At 29.3% G+C, this 21,775-nt stretch overlaps 8 protein-coding genes and 3 pseudogenes across 11 annotated transcripts, besides 1 other annotated feature; 4 read left to right on the forward strand and 7 right to left on the reverse strand.

Annotated features, from left to right (window-relative positions):
• The first annotated feature begins 614 nt into the window (after positions 1-614).
• TVAGG3_0061640 lies at positions 615-17,394 on the forward strand (annotated as a pseudogene). The gene has a single exon: positions 1,850-5,318. A coding segment is annotated over exon 1 (3,469 nt).
• Positions 615-17,394: a mobile genetic element.
• TVAGG3_0061620 (uncharacterized protein) lies at positions 694-1,800 on the forward strand (the record flags this gene model as incomplete). Its single annotated transcript, XM_051221407.1, has 1 exon — positions 694-1,800. One exon carries the CDS (start codon positions 694-696, stop codon positions 1,798-1,800), a length of 1,107 nt encoding a protein of 368 aa, XP_051106393.1.
• TVAGG3_0061650 lies at positions 5,445-7,027 on the forward strand (annotated as a pseudogene). The gene has a single exon. A coding segment is annotated over exon 1 (1,583 nt).
• Positions 8,022-10,334, reverse strand: TVAGG3_0061660 (uncharacterized protein; the record flags this gene model as incomplete). Its single annotated transcript, XM_051221408.1, has 1 exon — positions 8,022-10,334. One exon carries the CDS (start codon positions 10,332-10,334, stop codon positions 8,022-8,024), a length of 2,313 nt encoding a protein of 770 aa, XP_051106394.1.
• Positions 10,686-11,351, reverse strand: TVAGG3_0061670 (uncharacterized protein; the record flags this gene model as incomplete). The annotated part of the gene is made up of 1 exon (XM_051221409.1): positions 10,686-11,351. One exon carries the CDS (start codon positions 11,349-11,351, stop codon positions 10,686-10,688), a length of 666 nt encoding a protein of 221 aa, XP_051106395.1.
• TVAGG3_0061680 (keratin-associated protein family) lies at positions 11,920-12,309 on the reverse strand (the record flags this gene model as incomplete). Its single annotated transcript, XM_051221410.1, has 1 exon — positions 11,920-12,309. The coding sequence occupies one exon, from the start codon at positions 12,307-12,309 to the stop codon at positions 11,920-11,922; it is 390 nt and encodes a 129-aa protein (XP_051106396.1).
• On the reverse strand, positions 12,438-13,097 carry TVAGG3_0061690 (uncharacterized protein; the record flags this gene model as incomplete). The annotated part of the gene is made up of 1 exon (XM_051221411.1): positions 12,438-13,097. One exon carries the CDS (start codon positions 13,095-13,097, stop codon positions 12,438-12,440), a length of 660 nt encoding a protein of 219 aa, XP_051106397.1.
• On the reverse strand, positions 14,328-14,995 carry TVAGG3_0061700 (annotated as a pseudogene). The gene has a single exon. A coding segment is annotated over exon 1 (668 nt).
• Positions 15,028-15,561, reverse strand: TVAGG3_0061710 (uncharacterized protein; the record flags this gene model as incomplete). Its single annotated transcript, XM_051221412.1, has 1 exon — positions 15,028-15,561. One exon carries the CDS (start codon positions 15,559-15,561, stop codon positions 15,028-15,030), a length of 534 nt encoding a protein of 177 aa, XP_051106398.1.
• On the reverse strand, positions 16,819-17,226 carry TVAGG3_0061720 (uncharacterized protein; the record flags this gene model as incomplete). Its single annotated transcript, XM_051221413.1, has 1 exon — positions 16,819-17,226. One exon carries the CDS (start codon positions 17,224-17,226, stop codon positions 16,819-16,821), a length of 408 nt encoding a protein of 135 aa, XP_051106399.1.
• Positions 17,395-20,805: 3,411 nt separating the features above from the next.
• On the forward strand, positions 20,806-21,021 carry TVAGG3_0061730 (uncharacterized protein; the record flags this gene model as incomplete). The annotated part of the gene is made up of 1 exon (XM_051221414.1): positions 20,806-21,021. The coding sequence occupies one exon, from the start codon at positions 20,806-20,808 to the stop codon at positions 21,019-21,021; it is 216 nt and encodes a 71-aa protein (XP_051106400.1).
• Positions 21,022-21,775: the final 754 nt, after the last annotated feature.

The following is a 21,775-nucleotide window of genomic DNA, read 5'->3' on the forward strand; positions in this document are numbered from 1 at the left end:
ACGATTTTTTTCACGATACGAAAATTTCTACAAATTTCGATTCCGATGGGATTGCGTTTTGATCAAGCATACAACTCGATGACATAATTTAGCTGAAAATTATTGTTCTCCATCTCGTCATCCAATCAAATTGATTGTATAAATTGGGATGAATGCTTTTTCCATTTAGAGGTATCTTATCCTTCTCATGTGTTATCATTTATTAGGAAGTATATCACATTTTTCATAAAATTGAATTAGATTTCATAGTAGTAGGATATGACGGGTTTAGTGACTTTTTTTGTAAACGTAAGAATTCATACAATATCGAGTGATTTTGTATCATTTTTTTTAACATATGAAGTAAAAAATGTATGATTCTTACGGTTTTTATTCTTACGTTTTTGAATAAATCAAGATTTAAAAAATTTTCAAAATTGTAAGACATTTACACTCAGCCCAAACATAATGAAATAAATCATTAAAAAAATTAACATTAATTTTAAAATAATTTTTTTATCTTTTATAAAAGAAGCTATATATAGATGATGTCAGATATTCCGCGATTAATTAAACATTGTTTAAATCCTGAATGGAATCAATGGAGTCATAATCAAAGACCTCATAAACGAGTAAAAGAAATTAGAAATAAACTTCTTACGAAAAATTAAAACTTAGTTATGTTTATTATTTTATTTTTTTATTTTGTATGAAATGAGCGTCAAAACTAACAACGTTAAAAAATTAGGATTCACAAACGAGGAAATAAAGGATATATTAGAGGAGGTGGGTTATGAAGTTGATAAATATTATTTAAGAAATTGTAAAAAATTCGCGGAGTTATTAAATGATTTAGATTATGATGGAAAAATGAATAAAGATGATGTTATAAATTTCTTATATCCCACATCTGAAGAAGAAAAACCTAAAGAACCTGATGTTTTCCCTGAATATTATGAAGAACGGATTAAAGATGATGAATACAGTGAAATTGAAAGACTGAAAAAAATAAGAGATGAAATAGATGAAAAAATTAAGGAATTAAGAGAAGTTGAAAAATATAATGAAAATGAAGTAGAGGGTTTAATGAATATCCCAGCTTCAGAATCAGAAGTTCAGAAATCTCATGAAGAAAGATATAAAAATTATGTCTCAGAATCAACACAAAATTTATTAGATGGTGAAATAGACGAAACACTTTCAGAAGAAGGTACTAAATTTATTCGTAAACATAAGTTACAATTTATTGATAATGAAGAATACCCTTGTCTCTTATTTTCACCACCTCTCGATTCTGAGAAATTCAAAAAAGCTCTTAAAAACGTGACATATGCAACTAATACGATTAAGAAAGAAGATCATGATATTTACACAAATTATTATTTAAATAAATGCACAGGTGTTGATAAAGTTTTTGATTTATTAGATAAAATATCAAAAGAAACCATTGGAACCTATAAAATTTTGTGTGATTGTGGTTTCATTGTTGAAGATACCAATAATGTTTCATATGAAAGAACAGCACCGAAGGAAGACGAAGTTGAAAGGTCTATACCATTCGTTATTAAGAACATAAAAGATATGAAAACTTATAAACATTATATTTATTCATTTATTTCAGAAAAAATGGAAGCAACCCATAAAACATCTTCTCATCATTTTATAGCTATTCATACATTCCTTTTCAAAGTTGTGAAATTAAATAAGACAGGAATTAGATTTAATGTATCAGGGTACGCATTCTTGAGTAAATTAAAATGTATTCGTCACGTCGCGGATGATAAAAATTTATGTGTTCTTAATTCATTTTATGGGCTTTAAAAAATAAACTTTATTTTTATTTATTTTTTAATTTTTTATTCTTACATAAATGAACAAAAACGGAACAGCTAAAATGAATGATAATCAAATTAGAGCAGAAGGTAGAAGGTTATTTAAACGCTTCTATAACATTCCTGATGGTGTTAATCCTAAAACTCGTAGAAGCTATTTAAATGAAGCCATAGATGCATATGAAGGATTTGACATTTCATCAGAAAGTGAGAGGTTAGCAAGAATGTTAAATGTTAATATTGATTTCTATTATTGTGATCCTCAACCAGAAGACGTGGACATAAATAAGGTAGACTTTCCATTAGTGAAATCAATAATGATAGATCCAGAATTTGAAACAATAAATATTTTATTAACACAGAGTCCATGTGGAAAACTTCACGCTGACAGAATAACAGACGTTGAAGCACTCACCGGCTATAAAGTTTGCCCCTTTTGCAAAGAAGAAGTATATTCTATCCGTGATGATCCAGAAAGGAAAAACCAAAGAAGATTTTTAAAACATTGTGAGAAATGTAAAGAAAATAATGGAAGATTAATTCAAGACGTTCAATTGCAAAAGACCCAGCAACCATATGCACCACATATTACGAAACAGAAGATATATCAATGGCTATTAGCACATAATTTGCAGGAATATTATAAACCAACAAGATATTATATTACTTTTGACTTCGAAACATTAGAGACTAAAGAAGAATTACAACTTTCTGAGTGTGCAACTTTAAACGCTTACTTAAAACCATTCATGGTATCATCAACGGTTAAATTAAACGATAAAACATATACGAGGAATTTTTGCTTAACTTCGAGTGATTCTTTTATTTCTGATTGGATTGAGTTTTTATTTTCAACCTGTTCATTAGTTGTTGAATCAAATATGAGTCAATACAATGAATTATTGAAGTCGCAAACGGCGGGGACTTTGTCCCATACATTAAATGAAAAACAGAAGGAAGCATTTAAAGAACTTCTAGATGAGGAATTCAATAAAGTGAATATCATAGGTTTTAATTCGGGAAAGTTTGATTTAAATTTAATTCTTCGTGATTTAAACACTGCAAAATGGAAAATAAAATCAATGCTGGGTTCATCTTCTCAATTTAAGCAAATCATTGTAAAGAAAACAAACGTTCCATATGAATTGAGATTTATTGACATCAGAAATTATATAGCGGGTGGGACATTAGACCAATTCACTCAAGATTTCGGAAACAATAAATCACGTGTTAAATCCTTTTTCCCTTATCAATTCATCACATGGGAAAATTACGAAGAAGAATTATATAAAGAGGAACCATTCACGAAAGATTCATTTTATTCAGCATTAACTCAAGAAACTATATCAGATAGTGATTATCAAATATATCTCAATGATGCTAAAAATTTTAAGAATAGATTAGAATATTTTATTCATTATTGCAATAAAGATGTTGAAATTATGATTGACCCAATCGATAAAATTATTGAAGAAACATTTGTTTATAAAATTGACATGCTTCATAATCTTTCTTTATCATCGAATGCTTCAATGATTCGTTACGCTTTAGCATATAAAGACTTTAATCCTAATGAAAAATATCCTGAGGAAGAGATAGAATCAAGTTTTGAATTAACGAAAAAGTATTGGAAATATAAAATTGAATCATATAAGAAACAAGATGAAAAAGCAGAAAGGGATACTAAAAATAATGTTTCAATGGATGATTTTCAATACTATCACGATTTAATCCTTTCATCTAAATGCAAAATGTGTGGTAAAGCGTTTACATATGCAAATAAACCAACATTGGATAGAATCGATAATGAAAAACCACATACCAAAGAAAATTGTCAGTTAATGTGTTGTTATTGCAATGTCGTAAAATCAAATAAAGATGAAGATGTTCAACGTTTAAGAATCAATTTAAGAAATTATGCATTAAAAAATAATTTACCAATGACTTTAGATTCAGTTGAAGCTTATCACATTCTCCGTAATGGAATTACTGGTGGTCTATCAAATGTTCAACATAGAGTAAATCTTAAAGGAATCACGCACATTAATAAACTTTCATATAATCCAGAAACTAAAACTGTATCAAATGAGGACACCACCAACATTATGACTCATTTCGTTGGTGTTGATTTTAATTCATTATATCCTTCATCATTTTCATCTAATCCTCATGATTTCATTCAATATACTGACCATAAAATGTATATGCCGGGAAGATTGAATGGTGTTATCATTTGTGATACAGCAACAAAGAAAGCAAAAGCACTGGGAATAATTAAGAAGAAAAATACTTTATTCGTGGCTGAAGTAAAGGGTCACATTGATGAAAAATACATTAATGATTACATAAACTTTTTACCGATAATAAGAAACTTAGATATTATCACAGATGAAAAAACAATTGGCAGTTTTATGTATAATTACATGAAATCAAACAATCTACCAGTTGACCAGAAACAGAGGAAATTAACTCAGTTAGCATCAACACACAACCAATATCAACCATTTTCTTCTTATTATCTTTGGTATCTAATAGACAGATTTCATTTTATCATTGATGACATTCAATCAATTTTAACATTTACTAAAAACACTTGTTTTAATGAATTTGCGAACAAATTTATGAACGAAAGACAAAAGGCTGAATTAGAAGGAAATAAAGGAAAAAGTTTATTTTGCAAGATTTCACTTAATGGATCATATGGTTACGATGCAATGAATACACAAAATTACGCAAAGACTAAAATAATGAATGCACAGAAGGCACGCGTTGCATGTATGTCAAATAAGTTTAAAAACATAAGAGAAATAGGTGAAGATACATATCAAGTGATGCTTAAAGATAGATTTTATAGATGTGATACATGTTTACAAGAGGCATTCTTCACTTTAGATAATGCTAAATACTGGTATTTGGTTTTCATTTATTGATTTTATGTATAAATGCATGAATGTTAATCGTTTTCATTTCATTGAAGGTGATACTGATTCATCTTATTGGGCAATCGCTGGCGACCCAAATCTTCCTAACACTCAAGTATTTCAAGCAATTGTTACCGATAAACAATTTTATGATAAAAACATTTTCAAATTCGCACCATTTGATTTCTTCTGTTTTGATGAGAAATTTAAACCTAAATTAAAGAATAAAGCTGAAGAAAAAGCACATGAGAAGAAGTTATTGGGTTTAGCAATTGAGAAACAAGGTGATAACATGGTTGCTTTATGCCCTAAGTGTTATACATCATTCAATGGTTCAATTGATGGAAGTGATTTTAAAAAGATTGCACAAAAAATGAAAGGTGTTAGTTTACGACAAAATAAACAATTAACACCTAAAAATTATTTGGATATAATAAATGATAAAGTTATTTTCGATGGTCAGAATATTAATTTACAACTTAAAAACAGGTCAATGACTCGCTTAACAATCGGTAAGACTGCATTAACAGGAGCACACACTAAGGCTGTATGTTGTGAAAATGGATGTTGTATGCCATTTATTTAATACAATTTAAAATTTTATTTTTAATAAAATGCCACAGAAGAGACAAAAGGAACCGTTAATGATGGTTTTGATACTATGATTCAAAGAGGTGGGCACCCTTAAAACATTTATTTTATTTTTATATAAATGGATAACGCAGATTTAGAAAATTTAATTGATGATTTAGTACTTTATCAAAATTTTCTTAATTATTATGAATTAAAATCATATCTCCAAAAACATAATAAAAATATAACGGGTGATGATATGGATTATTATTATTCGTATTATAAAAATGAAATTTTGAAATATCATGATAAAATAATTTCTAAAATTAAAGACAAAATTAAAAATAATGAATATACAAAGGAAAAAACTAAATCACAACTTAAACAGTTGAAAGATTTCAAAAATAAAGTATTAACAGAAGAAGATATTGATGAATTATATAAATTATATAATCCTGAGCCGCAAAAGCCAAAGGAACAAAAACAAAAGAAGAAAAAGCCGAAAACAACACCAAAAGAGAAAGTAGCAAATGTTCAACAGCTAAAGGTGCAAAACACCCAGGTCCTTCAGACCATAAATGAAGCACAAGCTTTAATTTATGATTCATTAGTTAAACCATATTCAGCCCGACTTTTAAATGAAGATCAACTTTTGGAATTCATCCTTCAACATAAACTCGAAGCGGGAAAGTATATCAAACCTTTATATACAGCATATTTAAAACAAATGAATAGAATACATCCAGAATTAATGAAAGGAAAATCAACAACTAAAACTTCATCATCCAAAATCAAAGCAGATAAAATTAAACCACCTGCAGCACCAAAACCTCCAACGGTAGTACCTCCCCCTTCAGTTAATCCTTCATCATTCACTTTATTATATCCATTTCAAACATTAAAGAAGCAAAAAGATTTTAAAAAGGATTTCAAGATATTAAATAAACCAATTGACCCGAAAATTCAACAGTTAAAGGAAAAATTTAGTCGCCCTTCATTTGCTCCATATCCATATTCATACGAAATAGATCATTTAGAATATTCAAAAGGAAACGTTACTTATTTATTTGCCATTAACATTAACACTAGATATTTATATTGCATTCCAGTGAAAGGGAAAACAGAACAGGAAACAAGAAGAGCTATTCAATACTTACTAGATCATGAAAGAGTAGATAATATCAGGGGTGATGGTGATAAAGGATTTCAGGCAGCTATGGCTCATTATTTCCCACAAATTAATTTTTCTTTTCATCCTCTCCATATACGTTTCATAATAAAATAGTTGATGCGGTAATGAGAACTCTTAGAGATGCTTAGGGTTAACGGTCAGATATACTGGGATGGAAATCATGACTCCATCATACAACAGTTAGTATATATTATTACAATAATACATGGCATAGAATATAACATGAAACCAGTGGAAATGAAAAATGATATTTCAAAAGAATGGGAATATATTAGAAAGCAAATGGAAAGGTTAAATGATGTTAAACGTGAAAAATTAATTCGGGCTCATGAATTTTAAACAAGGGGATAAAGTTTTGATTCATCTCGATTATGGAAAAACTAATAAATCAATGACAAAAAAGAAGACGAAGATTTGACACAATAGCTGAATTTGTTAGTATATTAACGGCAATGCATTAGCTGAAGTTGACAATAAATTAATAGAAATTCCGATTTTTTATTACTCCATTATATTTAAATAATATTTAATTTTTTTATTTCGTAAGAAATGAGTGACAACAAGCAGCCAAGAGTCCTGATTCAATTAAGATTCAGAGTCCGACAATGAATATAAAAAGAAAACTAAACAGAATTAAATCAAAAATATGCTATTACAAAAAGAAGCCGAATGCGGTGGGGCCGACGCCCATAAAACTAAAGTAATTGAAAACGATAAAGAGAGGAAAGAAATAATCGAAAAATTAGAAACTTACGTTCAATCCTTAAACTGAGTGAAGCAAAAATAAAAGAATTTAATAGAATAAATAAATTGATTGGAAGAGATAAATTTAATAAAGATGAATTTTTAAACTCAATCCAAATTTAATTTTTATTCCTCTTCGACAACGTCTCTTCGAGACGCCGAACCCTTCTGGGTTCTTCTTTCCATCATTACTGCATAACCACATCTTCTCGGTTTTCGTGGTTTGTTGTTTTTAATTTGTTCTTGCATCATTTTTATCATTTCCTCCCTTGTTATGATTCGTGGCAAATTTTGAGCTTGTGGGGTATCCAATTTATATAAAAATAAATTTGTTATCAGTTATTTTATCATCATTTTATTAAGTTCATCTTTAGTTAATTTGAATGATAAGAAAATTTATTTTTGAATAACTGAAGGTGTCACCACGTCACCATGTGTCACCTGGTTAATTAACTTCTTTTAAAAATGATGACAACATGACATTTAGACAACAGGTACGAAAGGAGGAAGGCATTTATGAATTATTTTTGAATAACTGAATGTGTCACCACGTCACCATGTGTCACCTGGTTAATTAACTTCTTTTAAAAAGTGTGACAACATGACATTTAGACAACAGGTACGAAAGGAGGAAGGCACTTATGAAGCATTTTTGAATAACTGAAGGTGTCACTACGTCACCATGTGTCACTCGGTTAATTAACTTCTCTGAAAAATGATGACAACATGACATTTTGACAACACAGCAGGATTAATGCAAAAATAAATTCAAATCATACTTTATAAAGCTTCATTTACAGGTATTTCATCGTCAGTAAATGAATCATCATTATCGTTTGGTTCAACCTGTTTATATAATCCTTTCATTTCTTCTTTCAAAACATAACACCATGTTTGTTTACCATCTATTCTTCTCTGTTTCCTATCACATTTATCCTTAATGCTCATTTGAAAGTTTTTGTCTTTCATGTCTGATGGTTTGCAGAATAGAGCATTTTTACATGTCATACCTGCACACAATTCATCATAATGTGTATTTATCCATACATCTAAAGGATTTGTTGATAATTCAATTAAATCTTGTTTGGCTTCAGTCATCGGTATGATTCGTACATTAAATGATGAAAGGTCATATTGCATAAAATATGTTAGTAAATTATCATAAAATTCCTTTGTGCACGAATCCATTAAATTCTTGAAGTAATCAAATTGACCCTTGAATTTACCATTAACTCTTAAAACTATGTATCTTCTGTCTCCAACTTCAATTTTGACAGGGTAAACGTTATTAGTTACGAAAATGAAGTTTGCAACATTCTGAGCAGTTCTTCTGGGTTGATTCTTTTCATTAATTCTAATCTCATTATCCGTAATAATTGATTTCAAAGCGTTGAAGTTTGCGAGTCTGTCTTCACCCACATTCTTGAGTTCATTAAGTACAAGAAACATTTTATTCTCAACCACCGAATTGAAATTACCCGTTAGCTCACCTATTTCGGTAATGTTTTTACATGAATAACCAGCGAGAAGTTCAGAAATAATGTCTGTGAATCTGTTTTTACCTGTTCCCTGAAGTCCTTTCAAAATAATTGCTGTTTCATTCTTGATTCCAGGATGTTGAATCATTGATGCAATCCAGCCGAGAAGGTATTTATACACTTCATCATTATTATCACAAATGACTTCTTTAATGAAATTTATAAACATCTCAATTTTTGAGTAATCTGGTTTTTCGAGAATGTTGTATTTATAACCCTGAAACGTTGAGAAAACATCTGGAGAATCAGATTTAAAGCAAACACCCTTAACGGTTAATGAAGACAATTGATTTAATAGTACGTCCCATGCTGTTATTGTTTTACCTTCTTCTTTAAACAATTTAATCATTTTGAGTGACTCTTTCATGTTTGATTGAAGAACGAATGATATTTGATTCATTTTGTCGTGTATGTTGTAATCTTTCTGAATGAAGTATTTGTTTCCACAATCTACAAAACGGATTACACGTGATAAATCCTCAATTACTTCAGAACTGTTTTTATACTGATGATTTTCAGCCTTGCGTCTAATATCTGTTATCAAAAACGAGTCATCAAGTTTTATATCAAATGTTATTTTTGGCTTACGTAATAAAGGTAAAACATATTCATCATAATATTCTTTTTGATATAGTTTTAGAATCTTCACCAAAACAAATGGAGAAGTCATTAAATGTGCATATCTACTACGTGCTTTTTCAAAATTACTTTTTGCATTTTCAGTTAAGCTGCAGAAGTTATAAACGTTATCGTATGCTTCATTAATCAAATGATTAGGTAACGAATTAATAGCTTGAAACAGTGTGAATAATGTAACTTCTTTTTCTAAATTCATGTTTCCACCGTCATTATGTACTTCAAAATCACTGATGCCATCAACTATGCTTTGAGCTAGTTTATCGTCAATGTTTACATTTTTGTTTTCATTCATTATACTCTTTATTTCTTCGTTCTTTTGTTCAACTCTTACCTTAATATTCAAATCATTTAATATATCATTCACTGTTCTAGTTAATGTTGAATCGTAACTTCCACGAATGAATGAGTATGTATTGATTGGTTCTGTTGCATTCTTGCGAACTCTTGAATCAGCCATAACTACTAAAGAACGCTTTGAATCATCCATTGAAGTCATGATATCGATATCATAATCATTGCAGGAATAACATTTAATCATTCTGTTCGAGGTTGAATAGAAGAAATTAGTGTTACAATAAATGTGAAGACCTCCTGAAGCAGTTTTAACGATAACATCTTTATCCGAAAGTTTTGATAAAATATCTTTTCTAACTGTTTCTTTAAGTTCATCATTGTACGATTTATTGATATCAACATCTATAATCGTTAAATTCGAAATTTTATTTACTAATAAAGCCATACCAGTTTTCCTTCCTCTTCCTCCATCGTGTTTGAGGTAGTTATGTAAATCAATCTTGTTTTCACCAATTCTTTCGTTGAGGGTTTTAGTTTCTGCCACAACTAATTCCTCAGCTAATGAATCAATAACTTTTTCATCAGAAACGATGTAGTTGCTGTTGTTGTTTGTTGCTGTCATTTATATAGGAATAAAAAAATAAAAATAATTTTAAAACTAACTTTATTTTTGGACTGCATCAAATTTCCTGGACTGTTGTCAAAATGTCATGTTGTCATCATTTTTAAAAGAAGTTAATTAACCTGGTGACATGGTGACGTAGTGACACTGAAAACATTTATGAAAACATTTACGAAATCATAAACGAAAACATTTAATTTATATTTATTCTACTGTTGTCAAAATGTCATGTTGTCAGTAATTTTAAGAGAAGTTAATTAACCAGGTGACACATGGTGACGTGGTGACACCTAAAAACCATTAACGATAAAATATATTTTTGGTCGTTTATGACAAAAATAAATGGTTCATTTACTCACAATATTTTTGTACAAAACGACCCCAAACTTTTAACTTCTTTTCTGCAGTTTCTAATGCTATCTTAGCGAGTTCATATTCTCTAAATTCTCTCTTTAAATCTTCTTGTTCCCATTGGTCTAGTTCGTATGGAGAATCTCTATAACCATAACATATCTCACGTTCATGTTCTAATTGTTTTTCGCACATTTTTCTAACTTCTTCTTCAAACAAATGTTTAGCATTCTCTACTGTATCTTCGAGTTCTTCTTCATCTAATTTCTCATGAACTTTCTTGTCTATGGAGTCCATAATATCTTTGACATAAAATGCATACTTTACAGAGCACCATTCAGCAACAAAATGAACGAGGTCAGGATGTATGTAAATACCTTTGAATTCATTTATAACACCCTTAGTAAGCTCATAAAATGCTTGTTTTGAGGTCGAGCCACTTTTGGCTTGACCGTATTCGTTCATCCAAAACTCAAGAATTTCCTGCATTTTAGTACTATTGAGAAATCTGTTTAAATGGTTTAACCTTCCCGCTTCTCTTGCCATCTTTGTTGCATTAATGTAACCATCCTTGTCTCTACGTAAGACTTCAATACCATTATAAGTGCCTTTTGTGAATGTTTCGTCATTAGATTTGTTCGTGAATGTTTTTGCTTCGACTGACATTTCTGTTCTTACATACAAAATAAAAAAAATAAAAATAATTTTAAAACTAACTTTATTTTTGGACTGCATCAAATTTCCTGGACTGTTGTCAAAATGTCATGTTGTCAGTAATTTTAAGCGAAGTTAATTAACCTGGTGACATGGTGACGTAGTGACACTGAAAACATTTATGAAAACATTTACGAAATCATAAACGAAAACATTTACGATTTAATTTCCTTTGTTGATGTTGTCAAAATGTCATGTTGTCATCATTTTTAAGAGAAGTTAATTAACCGAGTGACACATGGTGACGTAGTGACACCCTCAGTTCTTCAAAAATAATTAATTATTGAATAACCTAAAAACATTTACGATTTAATTTCCTTTGTTGATGTTGTCAAAATGTCATGTTGTCATCATTTTTAAGAGAAGTTAAATAACCTGGTGACACATGGTGACGTAGTGACACCCTCAGTTCTTCAAAAATAATTAATTATTGAATAACCTGAAACCATTAACGATAAAATATATTTCTGCAGTTCATCCATTACTTCATTACCTAATTAATTACAGACATAAAATATATTTAGTTCATTCGGTACCATGCGAATATAGTCACAAATGGTGGCATGTAATCTTTACCCAAGCCTGTTGGATTTGTTGTGAAAGTATGGACATGATTTCCTCCTGGTTCAGTTGGTCGAAAAATCTTTTTTGCTGCATTGTTATAAGATGGAGATAAAACATCATTGCCAGCTTTATATTCTGAGTTGTATAATGGGTGGTCTCTTAATGAGTGGCTATGGTCGCCAGAAAAGTTTGTCGTTCCTGTATGAGTGTGCGGTGGAAGGTTTGCTTCTTTAATTTTCTTCGAACCTCCTGTTTGCTTTGAATATCTAGCACAGTATAAGAATTTATCTACAATCTGCTTCCACGTACCAAAACCTAAAACTGTTTCTGGATTTGTTGAATTCATTGACGTATAAATAGAACCAACAGGATATAATGTTTGAAGTATTTCATTTTTCATGCTTGTAATCACATCATTTACTTCCGACTTCTTTGCATAATTTTCATCAACATATTCCTTATCTGCTTTAAGGTCTAAACATCCTGAAACCCACCCTGTATCAGCTTTAACTTTAAAAGTCTCCGATGTCCATTCATGATACCATTCAACCTTTTCTTTAATTTCATTATCTTTTTCATCAACATAAGTTTATCTGCTTTAAGGTCTAAACATCCTGAAACCCACCCTGTATCAGCTTTAACTTTAAAAGTCTCCGATGTCCATTCATGATACCATTCAACCTTTTCTTTAATTTCATTATCTTTTTCATCAACATAAACCAAATTTGCCTTCTTATTTAATTCACTATCCACATATTCCTTATCCACCTTCTTCATTATGTCGTTTAGGAAACCTTCTATGAATTCCTCATTTAAATTAAATCTTCCAATCTTCAAAACTTTAGGAAATGCATTTAATGTGTAATATCTCTGTTCTTCTGGTGGAATTGATGTTATATCATCCGTTATTCCTTTAATTTTTGAATTCATAAATAAAATTTCTTTTATATTTGATATCACTGCACCACCTTTGCAAACGAATTCGAAACGGTCATTTTTCAATACTATCTCTAAATCTCCATATTTCAACCTTTGCGTTTGTTCTGCCGTCTTTGAATTATATGCATATATGGCGTATGTAATGGTCTGAAGGACCTGGGTGCTTTGCGCCTTAAGTTGCTGTTGTTTAATCATTTATTACGATTTAAAAATAAATATTTAATCCGTTATCTCATCGGCTATTTTCTCTATTTGAAATTGCCATAATATTTCATTCATAAATTCTAAATCACAATCAAATAGGTCAGTTATTCTAAATTTAATATTTGATAAATCTTTTGAATGAAGAATAAATGAATTCCTGGATAATTGAAACGGATATGATAAAGAAAATGTGTTTAAGTTGATGGATAAAATGTTTTGTATTGATGGGTAAGAGTTAGGGTCTAATGTTTGATGTGAAAATCTCATTGGGGTATTAACTTTATCACATTTTATTAAAATGAAATTGGAACCAGTGTCAGAATACAAAACATCCCCAACATCTTTTTCAAAATTTAATATCCCCAACAATGAACGAAGATGAGGAGTACAAAATTTAATTTTCAGCGGAAATTTAATAAGGTTATTTATTTCATCAAGTTCAAAAAGTTTATCAGGTTTTGATTTAAAATTTTCTTCATACCATACGATAAATGATTCATTTAAATAACTTAAAATCATGTTAATATCCCATTTCGCTATCACATTATTTATATACATATCATACGTTTTTTCAAGGTCATCTTTAATAAATGATATATAATCTGAAAGGTCTAAAAGAATGGGATTAAATTTACCACTCACAGAAACGAGAGTAACATTATAAATTCCGCTAACTGTTAAATTTAATTCACAGCTATTATTCGAAATAATATTGATAATTGACATTTTTATTACGATTAAAAATATGGTAAAGCGTTATTTTCCAGTGATAAATAAAACTAGAATAAGATTACCTCAAGAATTCATAAATTCAACGAATAAGAAATTCATTCATGTTATAAATTTTAGTGTTTTCAGAAAATATGAGTCAGTGTCATATTCATCAACAGGTTATATTTCACTTCATTCAAATTTAGTTCAATCAAACCCATATAATGACCAGTTCATAAGATTTTCAGATGGTATTAAAAATGTAATTGATAGATTAAAATATGAACAGATTGACAATATCGAATTTTTGGAATTTTGGTTTAAATATCCCGATGGAAAAAAGATTGAAGTTAAAGATAAAGCTGATACTATAACAAAAACAATTACAATGACCGATCCGGATAGTGGGGAACAAAAAGAAATAAAACAAACGATAGAAACTGGTGAAAGGTCAATTATTATTGATTATGATTCAAAGGATTATTATTCGATAATGTTAATGCTTGAATATTAAATAGCCTTAACAAAGAATTTTTCAAGTGATATTTTATATTCATCAACTATTTTATTATAAATATCATTATATGTTAAATGAAGTTCAGTTGTTGTTCCATTCTTTGATATCTTAATTGTGCTAATATCCTTTATAGGATTTATTTTTGCAACTGTTCCGCAGCATGAAACCTCATCATCTATGAAAAATTGAATCTTAACGTCTGAATCTTGAACATCACAAAGAATGGCGATAATGTGAATTAATGATTCATAAGGTAAAATAATTAAACCGGATTGGTCAATTAAATTTATTATTGAATCATAATTATTAATTATTATATCACGGTAAATTTTCATTAATTCAGAATTAATGTCTATTTTATATGGGTTCTCGATGTTTGATGAAAGAGGTGGGGGTATGTTGGATAAGTGGGAATTTCAACAGGTTCTTTACTGGGTTCAGATAAAATGATTGGGTCTCCATCTTCTTTATTTTGCTCCTCCTCCTTTTTCGGTAAGTCACGAGTTAATAAATTTGGTTGAGTTGCTGACCTTGTTAATTCAGGGCTAACATTAACTTTAACATTTTGAATAATTCGTGATTTATCATCATTTACGTTATAACCAACCGTAATCTCTGCTTTTGCGTTAGTGTTCTTTTGACTAGTGAAACGTCTTCTCATTTATAATCGAATAAAAAAATATATTTAAACTTTTATTTTGCTGGAAGTTTTGAATCTATTATTCCCTGTATTTGTTCTTGAAGTTGATTTTTAGCTGTTTCATTGTAATTAATAGACCTAATATATTCATTAATTGCATTCTTATAATCATCTGATTTCTCAAATTTTCTTTTATCTGATTCCTTAACTAAATCATAAGTTAAACCTCGTTGCTGATATAATGGTTTCTTAATTAAATCTTTGAATGCTTGAGATAAAGCACCTGATGCAATTCTTGCTACTATAATTGGTTGGAATTGCTGTTTAAGTTCATCTTTAACATTTGCGAAAACTGGATCGAATAAAGCAACTTTAAAGAATTTCTTAGCTGAAATTTCAGGTCTAATATTTGCATATTGACCATCAAACTGGTTAGAATATCGTGGTAATCCATCCGGTCCCTCTTCAATAGCATTTAATTCTTCATTGAAATAAGAATATGGATTATAACGGTATGAATTAATTGGACCATTTTCACCTTCTCCAATGTATTGTTTAACAGCTTTTCCATTTTCATCAAATTGCATAGGATAACGTTCATTATATGCTTTACGTTTAGGATAATCAGTTATAGTTAATTTGTAACCATTTATGACTTTAATATTACCTTGACCATCAGTAACGAAAACTTCATTTATACCATCAGGTTTTCCATTTGGACCCGTAATGTCTGCTTCATGTGCTTCCCAATTTGGACCTTGACGTTTGGCATATGCTTGAGCTTCTGGTAATGTTAAAGCGTTTCTCATTTGTTTAACATCTTTTTGAAGACCAGCAACAATATGAACTAATTCTTTCATTCCATCAGGAACTTTCATAGTTCTATTATATGCACCCTTTTTGTTTGTTCCTTGTTTTAATGGAACCTGTAGAAGATTTGCTATTTCTGTCATGTTTAATTATAAATAAAAAATAAAAATTAATTATAAAAAGTTAATCAAATTTAACACCTCCTTTATTTAAATCAACTATTATTTTTCCATGTTCACCTAATTGCTGATATTGTGTGTAAAGTTCATTAATGCTCATTGGTAAATTCACTTGCTAAAGCATAACGTTCAACTGTTGACGACTAAACCCACTGAAAATGAAAAGTGTTGATAGATTTGATTTAATGTTTGTGCTTAATGCTTTGAAATATTGAACAGCCATAAAGAATGAACACTGAATGTGTCGACATTGAGTTAATAACTGATTAAAATATGATTTCTCATTTGTTATTAGTTTTGATTTCACTGCATCATCTAGAAAAATGAGTGAATGCAAAAATTCTCTATCAAAATTTGAAATAGAAAGTGTTTCAAATAATTCATCCCGTTGTTTATCAATAATTTTATCCTCTAATCCTTGTTTCTTGATTGTATTATATAATTCTTTATACATTAAAAAGTTTTTTAAATAATCTTCTGCTTCTTCTTGTGATAAATAAATAATTGGAATTTTGATTAAATGCTTTAAAGATTCAAATGTATCATCTGAAGGTGAACCTGAACGGTTGATATAAATTAACATATGTGAATGGGGGAAGTGTTAGCAATAATGATAATTTGTTTTAATATCGTTAATGTTTTACCTTTATTTTGTTTACCAATTGCTGCAGTGATTGAATTTAAGTAACATTCAGAATATGGAATTTTCATTAATTTTTCCTTAGATAGAGCATTTCTATTATCACTCAATGCTTCATTAATCATATCATCTACGTATGTATTATATACTCCCGCTAATTCTTCATAAGGAGTGTATGAATTTAAATCCATTTAATCAAAAATAAATTTATAATTTTAAACATTTCTATTCATCAATATTTCATCATATGAACTTCTATACTGTGGTGGTGTACCTGTTGGATGATATTTCAAACCTTCGTCCGGTGTCCATGTCCAATATGTAGTCCTAGTAAACCAAACCTGAGGAGGATTTGTCACCTTTGAACAGTAAGTGTCATTTTCACCCTGAATGATTGGATAAGCTTTCACTTGTACTGTAACTTGTGAGTTGAAAGTTTCTAATCCATCAAAGAATATACCCGCTCCATCACGTTGAACTGGAATAGTGCATAAGAATGAAGTTTGGTCTTTCCATGTTCTAGCTAATGGCGTGCCATCATCTGCATTCAGTGGTCTAGTTAATGAGTCCTCGTATTCTTCTGTGCATTCATTCACTCCATCTAAATCAGAAGCTTGAAGCATACGTGTAAAGAATATGTCGCCCACTGTGGTCATCGCTTGATCGGGGAAGTTTCTGGAATCTATAGTGACATGAAGACCTCGAAGCATTGGATTTTCTAAAACTGTTCTTTGCATTGCATTCTTCGGAAATGCTAACACAACATCTGTAACATTATGAAGAGCGTATGAGAAATCTGAGTTAATACCTTCAGGAGTGATGCAACCTCCATTTAGTGAACGAACGTCAATATGTTGAGCTGGAATCATGAATGGATCTTCCTTACTGAATAAACGTGGTATTGCTTTAACTGATTCTTCAATTAAACCGTATCCTGGTGTAATGCATTTATCCTCTAAAACTTCCATCTTTGTGCATGAAATAATAACGTCATCAACTGTTGCGTCAGCAGATGTAGCGGCTAAGCTTGTAATTAATTTGGCAGGAAGTCCGATTTGTTGGAATTTGCGATCATATTTATAAACATGATTCATAATCTTTTCATAATTTTCATCAGTTATCTTTTCATAAACGTGATTTTGTAAATCAGCAACTCTTAACGGGTCAACCTGACAAAATACTAAAGTATCCCTGAAAACATAATATTTAAGAATGATTTCACCAAATGATTTAGGATAATCATCAAACGCCTGAAATGCTAACAAATCATTTACCGGAATAATCATATCAAAAGTGACATCAACTTCTTCATTTGCTCTCTTGAAAACTTCTGAAGGGTCAATATATTTACCACATACTGAGTTATCATATTTTTGAACATTATTATATAACGAATGAACAAACTTTTTAACTTTCCTTTCTGATTTTGGTTTATATGTTGCAAATGCGAAAGATTCACGGGCGCAATCCATCTGAAGATAACCGGCATCACCTCTTTCGGTTTCTACTTCTAATTGTTTAAAGCTTTGATTTGATGATTTGTAACCAACGAATAAACGCATGCATTTAAAAGCGGCATCACATGTGAAAGCTTTATTTGAAACTAGAGTTGCTTTAACTTTGCGTTTAATATATGTGTCACCTAATTGATTCACATCATGAGCCGGATTTGTAATTCTTAAATGAGTTTGTTTATCATCAAAATATGGAGCATCAGAGTCATAGCATGAACTTTCAAGTTCTCTATAATATCTTCTACCGTCATTCTTTGCGAATATTTCATTTATCTTTTCGAATGAATGAAACACATTTCCATTAATCGGTTTAGTGTTTGGCACCAAATAGTTAGTCGTCATTTATTAATAAATAAAAAATCAAAATTAAAAGATGAAAATGAATTTTTAATTTTAAGGATACCCTTACGTGTCAGATTTTTTGCGCATACGAAGAAGTCATGCTAGACATGAGCTATAAACCTGAAATTTTAGCAACATATTTAAAACTTTTTAAACTACAATACACTTTAATATTCAAGAACAAAAATATTCTTTTTAGAAATTACATAATTATTTTATGTGAAATCTATATAAAAACATATTTTGCGAGCGTAACTTTTTTCTTTATAAGCACCTTATATGACTGATAAACTGTGAAGGCACATAATTGTTAATTCATAGAGTTGATATGTTTCCAAAATTGAGAGGAAATTTGAAAATTGAATACCCTTTCAATTCAATTTTCAAAAGATATCAGCTCCTTCAATAATTGAAGGACGATTTTGATCATTTGCTCTTAAAACAAGTATGCCATGGAGAAAAAAGTTACGCTCGCAAATCTGAAATATAACTATCATATAAAAAAATTAAATTTCTAATTTTTTACTCTATAGATATTATTGGCCACTTGTGTAATGCATAAAAGTTTATGTCATATGCATACATTTGGAAGTATGGGAGACGAGGGAAATTACTTCTATGAGGCACTAGGATTTTTAAAAATTTCTCTATCGGACTCACCATTCAATTTCTCGAAAATTAAAAAAAAATCAATAATAGCTAAAATGTATTATGCATAACAAATTTTAATGTTACACGGTATTTTTTGAACTTCATGACATGAATTTTCTTTATATTATTTTTTTTTTGGATTTTCTATGATTTATGCGATAGGCTGGAACAACATTGTAAGTGCAATGATATCATTTATAGAGAAATCTAAAACTTCAGCATTCAGAACTCGCAACCACAAAAATATTCATTTGCTAAGTAAGTAAAGTTGATTAAGTTCGACACTTAGCTTTTATACGTAAAACCAAGTGTGTATTGTTATTTCTTGTTAAATTATTGAGAAAAAAATAAATTGTAAGAGAAACGATACTGATTATTGAAATAATATTGAGGGTAGCTGCAGATTTCTTCATTAACATGCCGGAAATTTGTTAATCTTGGTTTTCTATCATAAAATCTGTCGAAGAATCTAAAAACGGAGATATGAAATAGAGATCATGTAAATCTAGAGTATCCTGTCAGAAAAATAGACTAAGCATGTAACCCTTTTTGGTCATAAACACTTTTTACCACTTAGTCATACAGATGATCATTAAATTTAAACGAGCACTTTTTGTCAGAATTTATTCTTTTACAAAGACAGAAGATTTTAGTATTATTTAATATTAGTGCTGTAGCAAAATTCAAAAAACGGTGAAAATTCAGTGAATTTGTGAATTCACATTTTTTTTCGACATTTTTCTTGATATATCCATGCACATTAAGAACACAGCTTTGATACGCTTAAAAAAGCATATTTCATATGAAATTGTTAAAGAAATAAACAATTTATATAAAAATTGCACTTATGGGCAGTTTAGATATATAATTTATATATAACATATATACAAATCCATAGACAAAGTGCAATAACTACAATGTTGTAGAAAATTACAGCAGAAATACTGACTTTTTGAAGGATAATAAGAATTCTTCTAAATGTTGTATTTTTATAATTTGATTGATTTTTTTACTATTTCATTAATCTTTTATGAATAATAATTATTTTTAATATATGTGCTATTAAAATTTCAAATTTTGACTAATATATCTAAGTTATCTGAACGAAACATTTAGAAAATATCATACTTACATTGAAATAGCAAGTAGAGCATATTAATAGCAAGTTTCTTGGCTTTATATCTATCATCTATTGTTGTTTGATCAAACAAAATTCACTCTATTATATGGTGTCAATTAATTAAAACAATTTTTAATAGTTATTTATTTAGTGCGAATAAGTGCAAACTCATAAATGAATAACTTAATAGTAGAAATGAATTATCTGATATAAATCTCACATTTTGTCCATCAGAAATACTTTAATTGCATACGCATAACTATTAGTAATACGTTTGGAGTGTCAATTAATAACAATCCCACAACAAGTAAAATTCAGATTTTTATTAAACTTATTTTTTCCTAAAAGTTTTCTCAAATTACTATATATACATATGTGGATAAAATAATAGTAATATTGTAAAAAATTAGATAATTTTTTTTATTTGAGAACCTCTCAAAAGTTCATTCAATTTATCAATTGTTTCAGTTTGATGTATATTCATTTCTGGAGCCTAAAACTTTAGCAATCATGACAATATCATATTCTCTTTCTAACTACGCAATGTAAGGGTATCCTTAATGAAATAATCAACTATGGCTGCAGGTATATTTAAGAAACTGTGGGATAAAGTAAAAAGAGGAGCGAGTAAAGTTTGGGAAACATTGAAGAAGGGAGCAAATTGGATATTTAAGAATAAAGAAGCAATTAGTGACGTTGCTGAATCAATAACACCAAAAGCTGCCCCAATAAGAGAAGTTTTAAATAAAGGAGAAAAAGTTTATCAAAGACTACAACCGATACTAAGATAAAAATAATTTTAAAATAATTTATTTTTCCACTATCTACCCCCTATTTTATTAAGTATTCCTTCAGCTATTCCACCAATTGCGTTACCTGCTTGTGCTCCCATCGCCGGATTACCTGCTTTAGTACCTAATACTCCACCTATGATAGTTCCTGCCGTTTTCGCTACTGGTGCCAAAAAGTTTGCAATGGGTTTAATAATCTTTTTATGAACCCAACCCGCAGCTTTCTTAATTCCATCCCATAATTTTTTAAAGAATCCTGCCGCCATTTCTGATTTAATATTAATTAAAAAATATATTTCATCACTTATATTCCAATTTTTATTTAATGATAAATGAAACTGATTTTAAAAATAAATGAAACAGAGGAGGAAGAAATAAATGAAAGTGAAAATGTTCAACAAAAAATAAACGTTGTTAAACCAATTACTGAAATAAAAATTTTTTCATCTGTTGAAGAATTTAATGACTATTATGCTAATAATAAAAAATTATTTGAAGAATTGACAACATGTAAATTGAATAAAATGTTTAAAGTTGATGGATTCAAAATTTCAAAAATAAAAGGAGTGGTTAGTTTGAAATCTATTCCTCAAACAAGAATCACCTCATTAATGAAAATAGATGATTTAACAAAAAGAATAGAAGAGATTGAAGAAAGAATGAATCAAATAATTGATTTCATAAATTCAAATAATCATTAGTTTCTTAAAGTTCAATGTTGAACTCATCAAATTCTTCTTCATCATTACCATTA

Source organism: Trichomonas vaginalis, chromosome IV (assembly GCF_026262505.1).
Source record: "Trichomonas vaginalis G3 chromosome IV, whole genome shotgun sequence".
In the NCBI taxonomy this organism is placed as follows: Eukaryota; Parabasalia; order Trichomonadida; family Trichomonadidae; genus Trichomonas; species Trichomonas vaginalis.